This window comes from Toxotes jaculatrix, chromosome 4 (assembly GCF_017976425.1).
Source record: "Toxotes jaculatrix isolate fToxJac2 chromosome 4, fToxJac2.pri, whole genome shotgun sequence".
NCBI lineage: Eukaryota > Metazoa > Chordata > Actinopteri > Toxotidae > Toxotes > Toxotes jaculatrix.
In genome coordinates this window covers 3,865,268-3,887,484 of record NC_054397.1, presented here as the reverse complement: position 1 = coordinate 3,887,484, position 22,217 = coordinate 3,865,268, and the positions used below count along the sequence as shown (strand labels likewise).

The 22,217-nt window shown below is 41.0% G+C and overlaps 2 protein-coding genes across 2 annotated transcripts in view; both read left to right on the top strand.

Annotated features, from left to right (window-relative positions):
• Nucleotides 1-8,229: 8,229 nt before the first annotated feature.
• LOC121180669 (dynein light chain 4, axonemal) lies at nt 8,230-11,601 on the top strand. The gene is made up of 4 exons (XM_041036266.1): nt 8,230-8,341; nt 8,849-8,928; nt 10,091-10,174; nt 10,377-11,601. The coding sequence occupies exons 2-4, from the start codon at nt 8,857-8,859 to the stop codon at nt 10,539-10,541; spliced, it is 321 nt and encodes a 106-aa protein (XP_040892200.1). The 5' UTR covers nt 8,230-8,341; nt 8,849-8,856; the 3' UTR covers nt 10,542-11,601.
• Nucleotides 11,602-17,367: 5,766 nt separating this feature from the next.
• Nucleotides 17,368-22,217, top strand: part of LOC121181367 (extracellular serine/threonine protein kinase FAM20C-like) — a 30,025-nt gene continuing 25,175 nt past the window's right edge. Inside the window, exons 1-7 of the mRNA XM_041037299.1 lie at nt 17,368-17,849; nt 18,657-18,832; nt 20,476-20,554; nt 20,869-20,961; nt 21,181-21,296; nt 21,507-21,687; nt 21,879-21,988. Coding sequence (XP_040893233.1) covers nt 17,368-17,849; nt 18,657-18,832; nt 20,476-20,554; nt 20,869-20,961; nt 21,181-21,296; nt 21,507-21,687; nt 21,879-21,988 — 1,237 coding nt within the window. The remainder of the gene's footprint in view (nt 17,850-18,656; nt 18,833-20,475; nt 20,555-20,868; nt 20,962-21,180; nt 21,297-21,506; nt 21,688-21,878; nt 21,989-22,217) is intronic.

Below are 22,217 nucleotides of genomic sequence, written 5' to 3'. Positions count from 1 at the left end.
GGGGTGACTGGGATAAGCCAGCCGTGGGTGGTCGTGTTTGATAGGTCAACTTAGGAGTCCATTCAGCAGTTTAAAGGCGTATCATATTGGAGTTTCCAGTTTATTTAGTTTGCTTGGGGATGGGAACCTTTCTAGTGGACCGAAAGATGGAACTGTTAAGTCGTTAAGAGTGGTGTATCTGTTTTGTTTTTTTTTGTGTTGGTGTCCACACTCATGTGTTTACTTCTGCAGTGAGATACAGCGAGTTTAGTCACAGAATCACCTTAGTGAAGGCTGCATGGGTGGATCAACTTCTGGCATGAATGGGACTATTATGGAAGCATTCCATAATAGATTCATGATTGGCTCTGATTAAATGTACCGCCTTCTGCTGTTGGCCACATGTGGTTATTCAGACAGAGGGCCTTGACTGAATGCCGTTATGAATGAACCTTTATTGATGCCATATCTAAGGGTTTCTTAATTTTACAACAAAGTGACACAAAGTTCTGTCTTTCCTTATCTTGTGTCCAGTTGGTTGTATCTAATGCTAAAACTGATTTATGAGATGCTATCATGGTTACACTGATTTCAACACTCAATGGGAAACAAAATGAGTTTTGTTCATTTTTAACTGTATATGATCCTGTTGAGTAATGTCCGTGTACTTTTAAGTTTTCTATATTGCATACCATGATTTGGTAAAACAGTGGTCTTATAAATGTATATTGTGTAATGTATCTCTGCTAATGTTGCTCTGTGCCAGTCTGCTGCCCCTGCTGTAGCCTCTCACACACCTCACAGTCCTGCAAAGTTAAGTTGCAGCATTTTCGTTTGCAGCTTAAAGCAGCACTCTCAATTGTTGACCTCTGAAATAATCACTCGATGTCTACCTGAGCACCAATCGGACACTGAAATTGTGACAAACCTGAATGAGTGATCAAATTGCGTTGTATCCTTGAATGTAAACCAGATAGAATGTAAGTATATTTGCATGACCAAGGTCACATTTCCCATCACTAAAGAAACAAACTCAAAATGTGGTTGGTGTTCCCCCAAACTGCACCACACCCTGAAGCACACAGATGTCTTTATAGTAAATCAGATCCTCACAGAATACTTGACAGACAGCTAAGTGCATGATGTGGATTAATTCTATGATGACCATTTTGTACTTTATATCTGACTATACAGAAGATCAGTATGAAAAAGGGGTTTTTCTTTAACACCAACTCATACATTCTGTTTTTTCTTGACCTGGAGCAGACACATGTTGAAGCTCCTGGATCTAAACTAAAGAACAACAAAACAAACAAATAGATTTAAAAGATATGCTGCATTTGAATTGCAGCATCAGCCTTTCTCAAATCCAAATGCCCTGTTTTGTCATAATGTTCTCAACTGATGAAAAGTATGTCACTGAAACAGTGACTGTAACTGCCTTTTCCATTTTCTGTTTCAAAAGCACCTAATGCCATGTTTACACCATGTGGGGTGGAAAACAGCGACAGGAAGTCCCCACCATTTTTTATGGTGGGGACTTCCAAGTAGTTATCATAGAGAATCATTTCATGAAGAAAGATTTGGTAGAAAATAGTGAGCACAATCAAACACTGTCTGTAACCCTAGTTACAGACAGTTTTACCTTGATTTTCAGACATATTATCTCCAGCTCAGTCGATTAAATTGGACATTTTAAATAATTCTCCAGTCATAGCCACCATAGTGTTAATGTCAACTGTGACAAGAACGTAGCTTTAAGATGAACTGAAAGCTGAAAGGAAAAAATACATGGACATCCCTCTGGCTTAGAGAGCATCAAAGTTGCCACATTTCCACCCTAAACTTCACCAGATGGTAACTCTGTCACACTGCCTGATGGAGACCAAATGCTGGATGGTATAATCAAGTTAGTCAGCACTCTTTTGGACGGCAACCATAGAAAATGATTGGGTTTAGCTCAAGCCAGCACACCATGACTTACATTACCTTAAGCTGCTAGCGATGCTATATTCTGCCAGTTTTGAGATTTGGTTGTCTCTTTTGTTTCCGGTGGGCTCTGTTAAAATGATCAATGCACGCTCAAAATGGACATCATAGGAATCTGGTTTAGAGAAGGCAGAACGAGCCACCCACTGTGAGGGGTGAGGGATTCATTCCCACTTGGGTCAACAACACTAAACATGTACTGAACATGTCAACACTGTGCAGTAAAGTGTATAAGCTGTGGTCACAACAGAATCAGTTTCTGTTCACTTATTACCTCAAGACATCAGCCCCACATACGATTTGACAACCATTTGTAAAGTGCCTGCCTGGGCTGTCATGCCCAAAAAAAAAAAAGTAAGATGTTTTTATGTTTTCTTCTTTGTCGTCTCTTTCTTCTCTCGCTGTCACTTTCTCTCTCTCTCTCTCTCTTTCTCTTGCTTTTGGTTGTTGAAGATTGTGACAGTGTTGCGCTTGTCCTTATCTGCATCTTCATGGATCTATGATATTGTGAAATAGGTGGATAAAAATAATAAAATGGTTATGACATTTCCAGAGTCGTAGCTCAAAATAACATCAAAGAAGCAGCAGTGTGTGTGTGTGTGTGTGTGCGTGTGTGTGTGCGTGCGTGCGTGTGCGTGAGTGTGTGCGCGTGTCGGTTGTGAGCCCAGCTTATTCTGACAGGTCTCTTTACACCTCTCAGCTCATCTGGATTACACCTCAACTAAGTAACCACAGGGAGACTGTAAACCCTCACGACCCTGTAACACACACACACACACACACACACACACACACACACACACACACACAGGTATGAAGCCTAATCTCATTTAGTTGCAGTCAGACTAGATGAGGTGCATTTTTGCTGTCAGATGGATTTGCCTTTGACACGTGTGTGTGTGTGTGTGTGTGTTAATGTGGAGATGGTGAGGTGATTGTTCAGCAGAGAACCACATCTTGTATGTAGACATAATAGATTACTCATAGATTTAACTAAGACAGTGTTGATTCGTGACCACTGATCTGCCCACACACACAACATTTCTTGGCGTTCGGCTCAGCTGAACTGTGATCTGATGTGTAACCTCCCACTGATAACATTTCATAATTTTATTTGTCTCACTTTAGCATTCCTCTTTCTTCCTCAGGCCACAAAATTTCAGTCTTATAACCAAAGAAATATGATGCAACTCTTAGTATTTCTTAGTATTACCACCATTTCTACTTCCATTACTAATAAATGATACTAAAGCCAGTTCACTTGTAAGTCCATTACTACACTTTTCATTCTCATAAAATTGCAACTTGATTTCTACACTCATTTCTTAATTTTAGGTTTTTACTAAATTCATAAAAACTGTCTTTTGTCTGTCATTTGTGCTTGTGTCCTTTGTTTCACACCTGGTCGAAAGCGGATCTTTGCCACGGTTGGACAATGTTCCCATCTGTTCAGTGTGGGCATGTTTTCTGATCGAGTGCTTTAACAGATTGCTTGTGGAGTATAAAGTCATGGACAGATGACTGTGACTGGGAGATTAGTTTCATTTTAGGGAATATTCTCAAAAATATTGGGAGAGTCTCTGTTCATCAAAGGATCCAGTCTGTTTTTTAATATTTAGTTACCTTCTTCTCTCCTGCATCATGTCCTGATTTATCTGAATCAGAGCCTTTGGCAATAAAGGCTTTAGGTCCGTATCAGTATCACCACCACTTCTCCATTGTGCATATTTCTTGTATTCAGGTGAAATTAATTAATTAGTTTAGGAACATGGGCAATGTGAAGTATAAACTTACATAATGGAGATGTTAACTCTATCTCCAAAAAACAGGCCCACCAAGATTAACCAGTAATCCAAGACCCATGTCCTTTCAGATCATTTTGTAATTAGCTCTGCATATTTACAAAAGAGTGTGTAGTTAATCAGATTACCACAAACCAATCACACAGTGATGGGCTCCATGCAAGTCATTGGCCCTGGAACAGGAGCAGTGAGCACACACACACAGATTTTAACAGTAATTCAACTGATTTTCTTGTACAGGGTTTCTTCTTCTGTTCCCGTGACTTTACTCTTGAGCCACCATGAAGCTGATATCAGTGAAATGTCAGCTGTTACATGGTTTATCAAGAAACTTGGTGCACGCATCCATGTCCCCTCTCAGGATCAACTGTGCAAACTTTAATTCAACTTTTCATTTAGTAAAAATTTAATTTGTCCATTATGGCCACATACCTGCAAAACTAATGCCAGTCCCACCAGAATTATCTGTACTTCATGCTAAGATGCAAAAATAAAAATGGTGAGCGTAGCAAACATCATACCTTCTCAGCATCACCAACTCAAAACCACAAGTACAGCTTAACAGAGCTATGAGCATGGCAGTAGACTCTTAATCTAGTTTCCCAAGGTCTCCTCAATAAATACTTTGAACCCACATGAATAGAACAACAGCTTCATTCAAGAACTCATTAATTGTTACTAAAATAAGTGCACTGAGGTGCGGCAAAAATAGCAAATGCACAAAAAAAGCCTAATATATGCCATGAAAATGATTAACTCACTCTGCACCATTCCAGCTGCCTGTAAGCACTGATCAATTACAAAGCCAAACAGAGTCATCAGTCCCCCACTCAGTTGGATAATGAATCAGTCAGAGAATAATTTTCTTCACTTCATTTTTTTTTTGTTTTATGTTTCTCTGCTCCATGTCTCTGTTGATCTCGCCTCTCTCACAGCTTGTTAGCAGAGTCACATGGGGTCTTCCTCTCCCCTCCCCGCCAATCTGCTTCCTCTGCTGTTGAATTATAGATACACCTTAATTACCTCTCTCTGAGGCAGGCAGACATTATGGAAATCCTTGTGTGACCCGCCACCACACTCACTGTCGCACATAGGCACAAATACACCAACTCAAATATTCATTTTTACAGCGAATCTTCATCCTTTTCTTAATCTTTCTCAACTTTTTCCTCATCCCCTGCTGCACAGACGCTCGCAGCGTGTCAGCCTTCCTCGTGAGGAGTACTCGTGAGAGTACAAATGAATTTTATGCTCACTGCAATGCATCACCTCATTGCTGCCAGCTCTTCAGTCAAGCAATTCTTGTACGTCCTCCACATCTACACTGTAATTTCACTGTTGATCAGCCCCTCACCTTGAACTGCTTCACTCTCAAAGCTAACTCATAACTATCTTCCACTATCCAAACTGTTTTCCTTGACTTTTTTCATTTTTTGTGTGTGTGCGCGTTCTGGACTCTGCCTCATTTCATTTTTACCACAAAATGTTTATACAATATTTTCCTCTCATGATGAATTCTTTCCTCAAGGTCTTTATACCTCCCCCTCCTCTCTTTCATCCCTCTCTCTTCACCTGTTGGCATCTTTTCACTACACCTTGTGTCAAAAACACCTCCGTCTCCTTCTCTCCTCTTGTTTCAACAGTCTTATTTCAGCTTACCTTCGAGCCCTCTGGCGCTGTTCTTTGTGAGTCTCTCACCTGGGTATTTAATGCTGCCTCTCTCGCTCTCTCTCAGTATATTTTAAGACGCACTTCACACTTGATCAAAGACAAGTGCACAAAACGACTTGAGTAAACTTTGTTTATCAATGTGATTGCTACTTTTTTTTTTTAATTAATACACCCCCAAATACACAAATAAGTAAATACTCCCTCACATAAAAATCAAAGAAACATTTTTTTTTGTTGAGAATAAAGCAATAACATGTCTTTCTGACAAAAATACGTACTTCAAACAATACAGTTATACAGTTCATTGACCTCATGGTGTAGTTGCCATTCTGTGCAAATAAATAAAATAAAAATATGGCAAACCATTTGAGTATGTAAGACAAAATAAGGACAATTAAAAACAGTGTTGCCGTAGGAGTAGTTATAATTGCTAACAAATATTGCACAAAGAAAAACATATAAAAGGATGAGCTAATGATATGTAGGACTGCAACTAACTGTTATTTTCATTATCAAACAAGCAGCAGGTTGTTTTCTCGATTCATGGATCAAATGTTTGGTCTCTAAAAGGTCAGAAAATAATGAAACTGACATTTTTAAATGTCTCATTTTGTTTGACGAGTCCAAAGCCCAAAGATGTTTCATTTACAATGATATGAAACAAAGAAAAGCAGCAAAAAGCCCTGAACGTAAGGTTGAACTTGTGCGGCTGTTCAGCTCTCATTTCAGCAGACTCATCTCTGTGAATACTGAAAAAAATCCACTGAGCAATCGCCCATCCACGGATGAAGACTGCGCAATGTGATTGAAAGCTCTGGGAATATTAACTGGACTGTGAGTTGGGATTGTTCTGTAAAACTGTGTTTTTCTGGCTCTCAAACTGATGTTGTCACCAAACTGGGTCAACTGGGCTGATCAAAGCCCCTGCTGCAGCGTTTCATAACATAATCTGTTGCTGTGCAATTAGTTAATGGCTAGCTGTTTATCTGAGTCAAAACACTTTGGAGAAAAGGAGTCAGCAGGGGGGAGTTGAGAGACCAGGTTTAAACTTATGGTCCACACGTTGCAGCCTTCTCCTGATTGCAGACAGGATGGAAGAAAAAGAGAAGAAGGAGAGAAACATTATTACATGATCTGTTTGTCTGTCTGTCCAGGGATTGATTGATAATCCTCTCTAATCCAGAGGGGAGTCATTGTTTCAGAGACCAAATTAATCCAGATGCTTGTGGTGGTATTTCAGACTGGGTTTTTCCGTCCGGCGTGTGAGGCGAAATGCACAACCCAGGTTAACAGGCACAGCTCTCACTCAGAGAATCTGGGACTATCTCACTTTCAAAGCTTTGTGGATTTTGTGTGTGTGTGGAGGAGACAGACAATTCTGGGTCACAACTCTCCACCTGGGAATTCCACCCAGATGTTTCCAGCTGAATGTGGGTCAGAGTCAGTAAGAGGGCTGATTAGGAAGGATTGAAATAGGTTTTACTCACACACAGTCTGTTTGACAGTGGTGTAATTTTAGAACAGAATGACAAACAGTTTGACAGTGGTGAGAAGTATCAAAGTACATTTACTCAAACTTCTAATCAGTTCTTGATTTTGGTTACTTGTTATACATGAAGGAACCAGCACAGTGACTTAATATATATGACTGTTTATCACAGTGCACTAAGATTTGCAACCCGCTTAAAACCATCAATGTTGTCTCCCATGCTGAATTCAAGGCTATTATACACACTGATTCCTTTAGTAATTGTCTTTGTTTGTGGCTTATGTTAGAAGGCACAGGTTTCCTTTTTTTTTTTTTTTTAAAAAAAAAGAACTTTTATTTAACCCAAAACAACACACCAAACATACAAATGAATGAAAGTAAGCAACTTTAGTAACAAACAGAACTCCACTCGAAACTACAGGAAACAAAACAAGATTCTTAGGCCAACTAATTGACCTGACAAAATGCAACAGGGGAAACTTATATACTGCCTGATCAGACCATTAAAGACCTGAAGGGGAAAACAACAGAGACTGTAATTTGGACTCAATGCAGAGACACACCTAACCCCCCCATTCTTGTGCAGCTCATGGTCTGGTCCATTTCTTGGGCCTCTGTATTTAACGGGGCTCCACCCTTAACCACATCTTTTGGCCAGACCAGGAAGGACTCATGCTGTAGACAGGTAAATCAAAGCTTCAGAAAAATTAATGCACCTTATTTGCAATGATAGTGATAGATCGATATAATGCAAATTTATGTGTCTCATTGTGAATAAAGTGTAGTGTCAAAATGTAACAATAAACTAAGTTTTCAGCTAAACTGTGGATGCATTTCATCTAAGTGGCCGCAAAGAAAACTAACAAAGACTGTGGTAATGATGTGGGAGAGCGTGTGAAACCATTAACCTGGATCTTGGATTTATATGTTGCGTGTAGTGAGACTGGGTGGATGTGATGATATTTCTGTTTTCTGTTGCATGGTTGATATGGCCATCACGGCTTATTTTAGCTTTCTTAATACTGACGATTGTTTTGTAACTTTGAGCCTTAATACATTGTTACCTGGTTTTCAGCAGTTTGTTTGTTTGTTTGTTTGTTTGTGTGCCTTGTGTTGTACTATCTGTCTAAAACTGAACATTTAGTACTGTACACGCTGTAAATTATTTGTATTGATAAACAAAAAAACTAACAAAAAAGAAAAAATACAAACAAACGATTTCCGTGAAAAGGGGCGGTTCGCGACTATTCGAATCGACCAATTCAGTTGATTGACAGCCTCAGAGCCAATAGGAACGAAGTCAGGCTGTGGTGGGCGGGACTTCTTTCCACCGACGTGTGTTGTTTAAAATGTCTCCTTAACAACCGAACTGAGAGTCGCAGAGGAGAAGTTTTCGCTGGACAAACGCCTCGTAAGTACCCCGCCTCTGTGTCATTTTGTATTTATTAACTATTGACAACACACTGTAACTCGTAGTCATACGACGGCGGGTTTAAATAAGTCGAGTTCGGGGTAGAAAACATCAACCGGTAGCATCAGCTGTTTGCTATAGAACGAGCTAGGCTAACTAGCTAGCTAGTAAAACACATTAAGCTAGTTAGCTTTATAAACGCCATAATGCCCGGTAAAGTTCACCGACCAGTCGTAATGTGTTACATCTGTGTATAGTGCAAAGGAGAAATTGTCTAATCTGAAGTAAACTACGATGAGGTACTTGTTGTCGCTAGCTAGCAATGGCTAAGCGAGGTTAGCTAACCTCGTTCCTAGCCGGGTCTTGTGACAGCGATGTTAGCTACAGATTTGGTTACTGTCTGCGATGCTGGACACTACTCATGAAAAACTATATTTGGCAGAACTTCTAACCAGAATGATTCATTGAGGTTTTTCTTGTTAACATGCGGAAAATGTCCTTTCGCAGGAGTCGGAATGGCTGGGACTGGCGATGGAAAGAAAGAAGAGGCTGACTACAAGAGACTGCACAGCTTCCCTCTGATCAGGGTAGGACAGTAGTGTAGTAGTGCCTATGCGTACAGGACAAAAACATCTTAACTGCGGCCGGCAGCATCGATCTTTGCAAAGACAACGTCAACGTTACTTTCACTGTATAAATTTGATGTGTAGGCCGCAAATTTTAGGCTGCTGAGGTTTGGTTCTACAAATGAACAGTGTGTGCATTTTGATTGAATCAGCTATGTCTCACTAAAAACATGAAATGTGCCTGCTAAAATCTTCATCAGTTTTATTTAACCATTAGACTTTTTGTAGGTGTACGAAAACTTCCCAGTGACTCAAACGGCAAAAGCAATCATGACAGATCTTTGAGAGAATGTGTACTTTACACACTCAGATATGTAACAGTTATCATAAGCCTAGTATTCAAGTATGTGCAGACTATACGATCAACAGATAACACAAAACATGTAAGGAGAGAGGGGTGCAAAGAAATCTATGGGTCAAAAGGCAGAAACATTAGTTATTGTGTAATCAAAGATTAGCTAACCATAGGTGGTTGTCTGTGCAGCAGTGGTGCATTGTTTTTTGTGACTTCAGAATGAGTCTGATTGCAAACACATTTGTCACTCTTAGCGCTATTGTTTGTGTTGGTCAGTCACAGCAGACAAGCTCTGGCATTTTGTTTGAATGAGGTGATACGAGTTTATACCTGTTTGAAACAGCCACTGTAAAAAAAAGTGGAGCGAGAAGCTGGTCATCCTTGAGAGGGGGCAGACACTGTATTGTTTGAATATGGAGATGACCCACATTTTCAGATGGAGTCTTCTGGAAGGCTTTTGTGGTGTTGCACTTTGTTATTCATAAGAAACATGAAGGATAAATAGTTGTGTGACAGATGAATATAAAAGATAGCTGGAGAGAGAAGTTCAGCTTTTCGTTTGTGCATCCCAAGGCCTGCACAGTATCTGTATGATGCAACAGACATTAAGTGACGCAGTGCAGCTTATGTGTATTACATTTTACAGTTATGTTTGAATCATACAGGAGACTGTTTTGCAATTACTCTGTTTTGTCTAAAATTTGTAAATAATTTTAAATATCTAAAATCAGAGACGTCGTTTAATGCTTGTTCGTCCATAGCTCGCATAATATTTGTATTTAATAGAACAGACAGACAATGGCTGACTCTTACTATTTTTTTTCTCAGCACACAGACATGCCAGAGGAAATGAGGGTTGAGACCATGGAGCTGTGTGTTACAGCCTGTGAAAAGTTTGCCACCAACAATGAGGTAAGTGTAGATTGTGCTGTCAGTTTTCTATGTTTATGTGGTAGCTTGTTCAGAAATTAATGTTTTGCTGCTATTATAATGGCTTCTGTAAGAGAATTAAATTATACTTTACAGTAGTATTGTTTTCTTAATATTCTTAATTCTTAATAATCACTATAACAATTTCTCTTAATCTTTTTTAATCCTGGCTGTCTTCTCTCAGAGCGCAGCGAAGATGATAAAGGAGTCCATGGACAAGAAATTCGGCAGCTCATGGCACGTAGTGATCGGTGAAGGCTTCGGCTTTGAGGTCACACACGAGGTGAAGAACCTGCTCTACATGTTCTTTGGAGGGAGCCTTGCCGTGTGTGTGTGGAAGTGCTCATAGCACCTCCTTGCTGTCCATCCTCCCCCCCGACATGGTCACTGGGCTGGGAATGAACACCAGCTACCAGCCAGACGCTGGTTACATTTGTGTTGCGGCAGGTCAGATTGTCCACACTACCAGCCACTGTGGCTCATAATAAACCATCATTTTGGAGATCTCGTCCAGTTAAAAATGTAGTTGGCAGGGAAAATACTTGAAAGGGAATTTTCGAGAGCAGCGGTCACTTTGGCTTAAAAATAGCTTCCTCCCTTGTCTGTCACTTTTCTTTCTTTTTCTCTGAAGCTGTGTCCATGGTCCTAAACATTTGTGAGTGTGCATGTGCAAGTATGTTCAACTTTTACAAACAATACAGCCAGCCAGGGTCTCCAAAGTCCTTTATCCTCATTCCTCTTCAGGGAGCGTGTGTGTGAGTGAGTTCATATGTTTGTGTGTGCTGGACACACACTGTTTTTTTGAAATAGCATTTCGTTGTGACCTCCCTCGGCAGTTTGTGCAACCATTAACCGTCCACGCTGTCTGCAACGTTTCACACGTGTCTTTCTCTCTCAAGCCGCACTAGTCTTTTAATAAAATTTGTAATATTTTTTATGTGTACATATTTTGATGCGACTTGAAAAACTTCTTTTTAAAGACCAGTGTCATCTTCTTACAACTAAAGGCTCAGAGTCTCCTGAGGCAGACAACACTAATCCCGATCCACTTTTTCTCCCTGTAAAGGTGTTTGTAATAATCCCTAATGATATCACCCTGCAGAGTGATATTAGCAATGTGATTGTTTTCATGGTGATGCCAGTGTTAATGATCCAGAGCAATGGACCATTATGTGTGAAATGACCTGATTGTACAATAAACTCTGAAATGTGATGAAATAGGAATGTAGACTGTCACCTGTGTTCTTCATAGCGTTTGTTGGTGGCTGAGGGTTTACAGTTATATTCATTACAAAGCAATCTAGGTCAAATTTATCAAAAGCAAATGCAATTTTTATGAGCCTTGGGAGAAAATCAGAGCTACTGAGGTAGAAAGGAGTATAAGTTGAGAGCAAATTGGAATGGGTAGACGGGGCATGATTAATCTTTTTTTTTTTTTTTTTTTTTTTAAACAGTTAATCCTGTTATTGAGCCATTAGTGACTGTACCTGCATTGCCAAGAGTCAACTGACACATTTGTCCCAAGTATCAAGAGGTTTTGCATTTTAATATCTGCTTATGAAATGGCCGAAAAGACTAAAAATATACAGCTTTACACAGAAGAAAAACATGGCAGCAACTGCTTTTACTAGGCTTTTTATAAATAAAGACACAGAAGTGGAGACTAACAAAGATGTTTCCAAAAATACCTGACACGGGTTTATGTTCATGAGGAAAGGGAAGGTAAATGGAGTGTTTGGGACTTGTCAGAATGGATAATGAAGACTATCTGAGAAACTGGTAGAAGTTGTGCTGAAAAGATACTACTCTACAATTTAAATGTTGTTTCCCGCTAAAGGCATTTTAAATATTTTGGGAATAAGTTGCTCAAAATGCCAGTTTTTCTTAAATGTCTTTGTAGAGTTCCTTATTGACACCAAGAGACACAGTCACACTCAGCTTGTTCTGTGGTTTCTGTGACGGCTGCTCCAGTTCATGTAATCCATTTTAAATGCATCAGTATATCAGTTAAAATCCGTCTTCGTGACAGCTACTCATTGCACTCCTTTATATAGACAGATGACATTTGTCTGCTTAAGATAAAGAGGTATAATGTTATGTAATTAAAGCAGCCCTTTTGCACCATGATGGTGCAGAGAGCATTTTGACCCAGCAGTGGAGGGACAGAAGGAGGCCGACCATTATTGACAGATTAGCAAAATCTGGCAACTTAAACGAGAATATTTGAGTACCCAAACACCATGACCCCAAATCAGGTCAGCCTGCTCTCTGGCCTCACAAACAAGACTGCTGTTTTTAAGCCTCACTCTCACTGCTTCCCTTCTGTTCACGTTTGTCACCAACGTGACTAATTTGTGCAGGAAATAGTCGAGTCACAGACTCGCCCAACATAAACATTTCAGGGCAAATGTACTATTTCAAAATCTTTAGAATAATACCCACAATGGTTTTAATTCCCTGACATGGTCCTGCAAAAAAAAAAAAAGGTCATGATTGCATGTCTTTGCCAGTGAGAATCAATCCAGAACTCATTCAGGAGACATTTAGCTTTTTAGTGTCTTTATTTCAGCTGGTCCAGAATGCCTTTCTCTGAAGAACAACCAAATTAATTTGCCAGCATAGATTCTGAGCGATTATCTTAACAAGTAACAACCCAAGAAAGAAAGAAAAGGCAAGAAAGTCCCTCTCAACTGCACACTGAAATGACTGAAATGGATTTGACATGGATACACCCAGATTTACTTGGATACCTACCCGTGTAATACACTGGTAACTTTCACCCAGATTCACCAGGTTGGCCTGTTTCATGTGAAGGAGCCTGCACATTCTGCACATATTGTAACAAGCCTCTGATTAATCTGGTGGGTCTTCTGTCAGTAAACATGGTTCCACCCTGTGATGCTTCTCATTCATTATTCACCTCAGACACTCTTTATATATCTCCTCCCTCGCACTGTGTCTTCTCAGTGTTGTTAAAAATTCATCCAAAGAGCCACAGAGTCACACTAAAGACTCTGCTAGTTTGCTCACTCACAACATTAGAACGCTCTCCCCAGTGTGCAGGAGGAAGGCTGCTTATCCTGGTGTTAACTGGGGCTCCTGAACTTCTGAACCCAGGTGCTGGCATGGACGAGGGGTAGGCAAGTAGTTGGCTAAAGGATAATTTATTGAAGATGGTAATGGAGATGATGGAGCTGTGGATGAGGGTGGAGACCAGCAGAGCAGGCTTTGGAAATGGCTGTTTACACAGTGGAAGCTTGAGCCGCAGAGCAGGGAGAAGGAAACACAAGGGGGTGTCCGGGGCTAGAGACAGCAAGAACAGAATGAGGCGGAGGCTAAGCTCTGGCAGGGTGGTAGTGGCAGAGCTGGGTATTTGTAGAAAGCTTGATCACGGTGATGAGGTGCAGATGGTGCGGCACGGCTCTGACTACAGCACGCCTACTTCCACTCAGACAATCACAGACACAGGGAGAGAGCTACCGGGGTAGTGACAACAGGTTAGGGAGACACATAATGAGGTGTTGGGGGGGGAGTGTCAGGGGAGGCTGCTGAGGCAGATGTGACACCTGTAAGAGGCTCCAGTGAACTTAAGGACACATTGCCACATGAGGCAAATGTTAAATGTCATGCACACATCTCCATAATACCGCACAGGGGATGTGAATGTCAGTGGTTTTTACAGCTGGTGTTAGAGGTTACTGCTGTGGTGTTGCAGCAGTACACCACCTAGAGACCACCTGTCAATCAAACAATTCTTACCAAGTTGTAAAACTCGAAAACTATCACGTGAAGTCATTTATAGCAGGTGTAGGTGACTTGCATTAAGATGGTCACTGTAAGACATAGAACATAAAGAATAGAAGCCACCGAACATTTTTGTTTCGTGTGGTGATGAAGAATTGGAAGTTTTGGCAAATAGATTTTCTTGTAAAAATTCTTCTCCAGCTGTCGATCATGTGCTGAGCTACAACATTACAACAAAAATGGCTTTTATTCACACATGCTGGTACTTTAACTGTTGATGTTGTAGTTTAAATACAGTTTTGTGCTCTCGCACTCTGTCCTCATCCCAAGTATCCTTCTGTTGGAGAAGCACAATGCTGTATCTTAGCAACCTCCTTACCACCTGCATTGGCGGGTGGAAGGTTAGAGGCAGCCCTGAGTATGTGTGTGTATACATGTGGCTGTGTGTCAGGGACAGAAACAGGAGGTAAAAGAGAGAGAGAGAATCTACAGGAAGCTGAAAAAGTAGTGACTTACAACTCACAGATTTTAATTGCTGGTATAGAAAAAAAGGAGACTTGGTGACAGAGAGAAAGTGGATTTTTGAGAGACAGAAAAATTTGCTTAAGGATACTGAGAGTTAAAGAGGAGTAGAGAGAGAGAGAAAGAGAGAGAGAGAGAGAGAAGGGTGTATTGGGCGGCTACCAGTTAGAATCAGAGGGCGACAGAGGACAGCAGAGAGAGGGACGGATAAATTTTTCATCTGAACATCGCTACTGGGCTTTTTATTTTATTGAGAAATGAGAAACACAATCTAATATTAATATGAGTGTGTATGTGTGTGTGTCTTTCAGCAAGCATTCGTGTGAGGCAGCTCCCATTTTGACCATCAGTAACTGTGACTGTCTGTTTCATTAACTCGACTCCAGACTGAACTGAAAGGGTACCATAAGTTTTGGGGAAATGGAGAAGGGCGGTGAAACGAAGCGAGAGGAAAGAAGCAGAGACGATAAAGGATGAGCTTTGTGTGTGGAAACGCGGATCAAGCCTGAGACAGCTTGTTTATAATACATCAGTGAGGAGCAGAGACAGAAAGAGTGAATTAGACAAAAAGTGAGACGCTTAACAAAAAGTAAAAGATCCAGAAGGCTTGTAGGTGTTCTGAAGTAAGAAGTCAAACAGTTTAGAGGAAAGACATGGAGACGATAGTTGTCATGCTGTTTGCATTTGTTGTCTGAGTGATTCCTCTCATCACCTACCTTAAGGCTCTGGATATCCTTGAGAACTTTTTTTTTTTGCCTCACCTGTAAAATTTGTCAGCTAAAGAAATAGTGAAGAAAATACTAATTACATTTTAACAGCACCTCAGGAAGTTAAATATGATGTTCATTTTTTAAAAATTCCATATGATGCTAACAACCTTGAAAACCATATAAAATATAAACCAGTTTCACAAGCTGCAAGGCTGAACACGGTTAAATAAACAGGAGGCCACATAGTAATTTTAACTTTAACAAGTCACAGCTCCGTGATCAGCATGATACAAATCAAAGCATGGTTTATTCTTAATAAACTGGTGGTTAATAAACTGAGTGGTGGTTGGAAGCAGGAAATGAAGAACTGTCTGATGTTCTGTTTAAAATGGGATCCCGCCATCGTCACTTTATTTTCAACCATTTTCTCCTTGTTAGGTTCTGGTTTTGATTCCTGGTCAGCCTTGAAACATAACATCTCTGCTGGAAAGAGACCATCCAGTCATCCATGTCTGTCAAAACCTGCTAAAAAGACCCAGTGAGACACCCTGCCAGCTAAAGTGTTTATTCTCTCTAGTCACAGAACTCTGTGGACTAATAGTCATCAAGTGAGACTAATCCTTACAGATAATAAACACAGCACACTCATGCAAAAATATAATCTAATTACCTCTGCCTCCAACACCTTTCAGCCCCTCTGTAGCTCATGCCGTTATCCAAAACATCCATGTTTTATGAGTGCTGATAAATGATAAATGACTGTGACCACCTGCATGAAAGCAGGAAATATCTTGCATTAAATCTGTTCAGTCCTCTCTATTCAGCTGACAGAGATGAGTCTTCATTTTTTTTTAAAAGGCAGGTGATTCTTTTCCATGCACAGTCAATACACACCATACAAACTGTCACATGGGTATAACACATGCATTTTAATAAACTCTCTCAGACCTTTGCCGTGGATTGACCTGTGCGATTACTGATCACATGCATGCAGCATGTAGATACACAGACACACTCACAAAGACTTTAAAGAGCCGTACTTCACAGAAACGGTGTATCCTGAGGGACTCTCCAGGAGGTCTGAGGTGCCTCAATCAAAGTCTCAGTGCAAACACACACTCAGAATATGAAACATCTGTCTCGCCCACTGCCTGGTTACGAAGCCTCCTTCATCAAAACCTCTAAGAGACTGCAGATAATTTATCGGTTGTAATTTGGGCCTCTACGTTCAATGTAAAAAATGTGTCATGTCCTGTGGTTGGGATTGTGTTTCCAACAGCTGTTGCAGGTTTTTTTTTTTTCACTGATGTTGTACAGTACCTCATACAAACTGCAATCTGAATGTTAGTAAAGAGAGAACAATAAGAATGTTGGTGGACGTGTGGACTAAAGTTGCCCCTGCCTGTACAGTTTAAAACAGCCCAGGCTCTCATTGAGATGACCAGGCAGATTGTGATTGATAAGTTTTCTTTTCTTCTTCTCTGGAATAGCTTCTAGTGACTGCAACTCTAGAATAAATTTCACTTTCTGATTTTACCAAAATTACAATTTTTACAATTTTGCAAAGTCTAACGGATGGATGCAGATGGACAGACACGACAAGCTGGCAGGAAGAGGCCGACTTTAAAAGACATGAGAAAACACATTGATCCATGTCTAGATCACTTTAACCTGGCACCTCTCCCAACATGAGCCCGGTGACAGAGGACTAGAAAAGTTCAAACAACTGGGTAAAAGCTGACTGGATACTGGACGGAGTCCCATCTCATTCCACTGGGAACCAACAGCAGCTGAGAGGTGACAGAAAGCATTTTACAAGGAATGAAGCTGTAAGTTGCCTTTTTCTTGCATTTTCTCTGTTTGTGTGATTAGCCTTATGGATATGACTTGCACAGTGACTTCAGTAAATTGATTGCATAGGTCATTTGAGAATGGGAACAGGTAGGAGTAGACTGACATAGACTTTTAAATAAAAGTGTTAAAATTAATGCCTTTGTCAATGCCATGTTCTTCATATTTGTCAGCTACAGTTTGCTTGATGCCAGTACTTGAATTTGTTTTATCACTATACACCATATGGCTTTCTCTCATATTCTCCTAGAGTTTTTTTTAATCTTTTACACCATATTTTTCTTCCTCTCTTCTTCCCTCCATGCGTTCACCTCTCCTGACCCTCTCTCACACTCTCCTCTCAGCAGGATGATGTGGCGTATGCGCCGCCGCTCCAGGACAATCTGTCTGTCCTTGGCCTTCAGCTCCGTTTTTCTCCACCTCCTTCTGGCACTTGTCTCTCTTTCCACTTACCACCAGCCCTGTGACCCCCCACTGCCACCCAAGACATACATCCTGAGAGACCTGGCACGCACCAACAACACCTCTGTGGGGATCAGCGTTCTAGCTGAGCCACCAACTGATGCTGCACAAAGAGATTCTTCCACCAGAGATGCCAATAAGGATGTGAAAGGTCAGGTGCAACGGGCTCCTGCTTCAATCAACACGGCAGCCAGAGTGGGCAGTTATGATGCCAACAGAGCTGATCCTTTAGAGTCTGAGTTGTCAAAACTGGAGGCACTGTTTGACCATCCTCTTTACAACATACCCATCCCTCCAATCCCTGAAGAGGACTGGCTGCTGAGGGTGAAGCCGAAGGTCAAGGCCAGTGAGAAGAGCTCTCAGATGTGGTCAGTATTATACAGTTAATGTGCAAAAAGACTGCATGTGTGTGTGTGTAAGATTTCTGATTTGACATAATCTCTCATTGTTCTCACTATCGAAAGCTCAATCACAGCAAAATCACTTTCCTTAACCAAACATATTTGAATTTGCTTTATTTAACTTATTTCAGCATCTTCAATAACACAATTTTTCCCTGCAGTGTACAGCTCATCACTACCCAGGACATGTACAGAAACATACAATATATTAAGAAAAAAGACAAACACAAAGCTACAGCAAGTAAAAGCAATGAGCTAAAACTGTATGTGGAATGCTGGTAATTTCACTCTTGGTTTCTTTTGTATATTCCTCTGAAGTACATATACATGTGCAGTACATGTACTGAGTCAGACTGCAGGGATCAGATATGATCTGCTTTTGTCAAGGCTGGTTTAGACTTCTTACAGTGCTGCTTTGATAGGTTTCTGTGGTGTCTCTGCAGAGGTGTGCAGAGCTACTGTGTATTGTTACACGTACAGTACGTCTTCAGAAGTCTAAACAAAACGAGGACAACAGGATAGACAGACTTTACAGACACCTTAAGAAATGTGACAGGTCTCCCAGGGATGCTTTGTATTGTCAGGGTGTCTTTCCGGTGGAAAGGTAATTCAGGTAATTAATTACTATTTAGTCTATAAAATGTCATAAAATTGCCAATAATTGCCATCACAGTTGTCATGAGCCTGAGATGACATCTTCGTCTTTTTCTGAACAACAGTCCAAAACCCAAACAGATTCAGCCCCATCACTCTCTCCCCTCCTTCTCTTTCCAGGGTGAGTGCAAGCCAGGAAGACTACGAGGACGTCCAGTGGAACAGCAGCAGTAACAGTCATCCTCCCTGGCTGCGCTTCCACCTGGGCATCTCCCGCTGGCAGCTCTACCCCCATCGGGACCCCAACATGGAGACTCTGACCCAGCAGCTTGCCACGCACCCCATCGTCAGTGCAGGTCTGACACACAGCTTCTGGGTTGTGTCTTCATCTCTGGTGTTTGTGTAATGCTTAATTTTTGTATTTGTGTAACAGTTTTACTTCACCACAGTATGGTCAGAGCAGAGCAGCAACACAGTGATCATGCATGACAGCTGAAGTGTGATGAACAAAGGCGAGATGTTTTTTGAGTGGATGATAGGAGCATCTGAGTCAGTAGAGAGGGGGACTCAGTGAACCTTTTAAATGAAACAGAGTATTGGAGAGAATAATTGTGCGACTTGAAAAGAAGCAGATCTAACAGAACCAAAACTACAGACCCAAGTCTGCAGATGGTCTTCAGGGAGGGTGAAGGCAGAATAAAGGGGTGAGATGTTGTGATCATGTGACACCTCAGGTTTAAGGTTAGACTTTAAAATGTAGATGCGCTTTGAAATTCTCCTGACATGAAAGCTACTGTGAAGCTTTGAGGGGCCTCGGAGGCTCAGCAGAGGATGGACGGGAATACATGAGCCACTGGGCACGTAGTAAACATCTCAGTATCCATCGATCATGCATGTTTTTACAGTTTTTACAGTTTCACGGTGTACTCTGAGTGTGGCCTGTTTAGTTTAACCTGTGAGGACAGGACTTGTGATAGTAATGTTGCTGTGAACACATTTGGACATGGGAAGACATTCTGGTTTGGCAGAATAACTGCGGCCTCATAAGACACCAAATAACTAGATGCTGGTAAAAAGTAAAAACAGTGTAAGACTATCATAAGTAGAAGAGTGTCTTCAAGCCAGTAAACTTACTCATTAATGTCAGTCATACAGTGATATCTAGCTTTTTATTTCAGTGAAATGAAAAAAAAAATTAGACCAGATCTCCACCAAGGCCAAATACGAACGAAACTGTTGATAAATGCCCAGTCCTGGTTCAACCTGTTTAACTATATCCACACTTAAATTTAAGGGGTTCTCCCCTGGCCCATGACCCATCCCTCCACCAAGTTTGGTGCTGATCAGTACTTTTTGTCTAATTCTGCTGACAAACAAACTAACAAACCAGCAGAGAACCAGCAGAAAATCTGAAATTTTACCATGATTTTACCATGTTCAATTCAGAATCACTTAAGATTTGTTCTGACTTGAAAGAGTTACCTTCCCTAAAAGCTCAGGCTTATTCTGTATTAATATGGTTTTACTAATGATTTGAAAAGATATAGAGGGAAGTATAAAAAAAAAGAAAAACATTTACAGGTAAAAAAAACAAAAACAATGAAAATATATTGAAATCTGTGGCAAAAAAAGAGGATATAAATTGATGTAATATGCAGAAACTGACATTAAGGATAAATCCTTGTTACTTACTGTACCTGCTGTTTCTGATAATATACTGTATCATGTGAAATTGTGAGGCTGGGTAACATTCACATGAATGAATGGCAAGTAACACAGTGTTTCGCCAAATATAGCAAAAGCTGCGTAGACTGACTGAGCTGTGTCTTTGGTGATGATGCACACATTTTCTCTTTATATTTTATGTGTGTGTGCGTGTGCATGCGTGTTCCCCATTAATGGCCAATGCGTTCAGTCACAGCGTGGTGTGTTCTCTATGTGTGCGTCTGTGCACTGTGTGTTTTGTTGCTATGGTAACGTTCTCAGTACTGTTTTTCAGTGCAGAAGTCTGGGGGGACGCAACTGAAGCTGGTGATGTCATTTCCCAACTATGGACAAGCCATGTTCAAGCCAATGAAGTGAGTCGCAAAGGGCAAATCCAACACACTGATCATATTACAGAGAGCGTATATGAAATGAAAGGAGCACTGAGCCCTTTAAATCCTATTGAAATTAATCCAATAAATTGTGATGGGAAACTGAAGGTGAAGCAAAGAGAGGGATTTTTATGCCTTGAGACAACTAAGTAATGAACTGTTAATATTAGGAAGGAAAGTATCTAATAATTTATGAACTGAAATGTCTGTGAAAAGCATTGTCACAAATTTGCAGTATGGTGAAAGAAAATGCATGGATTAAGTACCGTAGTTTGACTTTTCCTTTCCCTGGCAAGGCAGGAGAGAGATGAAGAAACCAACTACAACCTCTACTACTTCTCAGACTTTGAGAGACACAATGCAGAAATTGCAGCTTTTCACCTGGACAGGTACCAAGTCCATTTTTTTTTTATCCAGGAAGCTACAGCATTACACAGCCAGAGTGAGGACCTTGAGTAAAATGGTGGATGAAATGGCAACATAATGAGTACACATTACGTAACTGTATTGTGTTTTCTTTCTGTTCCATTCCCTCTCTGGTTTTCTTTTTCTCTCTTTTCCCTCTTGTCTTTATCCTCATCTCACACTTTCTTTCACCCTCTCTGCAGGATCTTGGGTTACAGGAGAGTCCCTCCAGTGGTTGGGAGGCTGGTGGATGTGGTCAAGGAGATCAAAGATATTACTACTGACCGCAAGCTGGCCCGAACATTTTTTACGTCCCCTGGTACCGCTTCCTCCATTATTCCCTTACCCTTCTGAAAATGCCCTTGTATTTCAACTGATTATGAATCTCTTTGAATGCTCTTCCTTTCATCTAATTCTCACTCATGACAACCTCCCACGACCTCTTTTATCCTAATTTTTCCTTTGTCATTTTTCTCCTCTCCCCTTCTTTTTCCTTTTTCCCTCTCTATGCTCCTCTGGCTCCCCCTAGTGGGGAATGTGTGTTTCTATGGCCAGTGCTCTTACTACTGTTCAACAGAGCACGCTGTGTGTGGTAGACCCAGGGACCTGGAGGCCTCCATAGCTGTCATGCTCCCAGACCTCTCCCTGGCCACCCGGAGGTCCTGGAGGTCCCCCTGGAGACGCTCCTACAGTCGCAGCAAGCTGGCAAAGTTAGTGCGTATAGGGTTTTTAGTCAGAGAGGAGGCACTACACTTCTGGATTGCTTTATGGCACAATACAGGAGTGCCACTGCTTTGTGGTCATCATGCACAAAACTAAAGCTTGGTAGAGTGATATCAATTACAGGTGCTTTTGCTCAGGGTAATTATGTCAGAGGGTGAATTATTCCTGTCTGTTTCAGGTGGGAGACAGAACCAAACTACTGTTCGATGATGAAAAAGACCCCACCCTACAACGAAGGCACAAGACTGGTGGACTTCATAGATATGGTCATTCTGGACTTCTTGATGAGTAGGTTTACACTGGGCATATTGTGTTTTGAATTTAAACTCTTTAGGTCTCAGAGGAGTTAGTGTGGTTGTTGTTGGGTCAGCTGGCACACACAGCATCTGTGTCTGGCATAGTTTTTGGCTTCTGAATGAGACCTTTTTGATGTTGCAGTGGTAATAAAGCTTTTTCACTGCAGACATTTTGACGCGCCGTAGCAGGAAAACCACAGGTGTATTTAATGACATTAATG

Excerpts from the sequence above, each read along its gene's own strand:
- LOC121180669 (XM_041036266.1), top strand. The coding sequence starts at position 8,857 with ATGGCTGGGACTGGCGATGGAAAGAAAGAAGAGGCTGACTACAAGAGA. Across the intron at positions 8,929-10,090 it reads ACAGCTTCCCTCTGATCAGG|CACACAGACATGCCAGAGGA; the intron begins GTAGGACAGTAG and ends TTTTTTTCTCAG. Across the intron at positions 10,175-10,376 it reads AGTTTGCCACCAACAATGAG|AGCGCAGCGAAGATGATAAA; the intron begins GTAAGTGTAGAT and ends GTCTTCTCTCAG.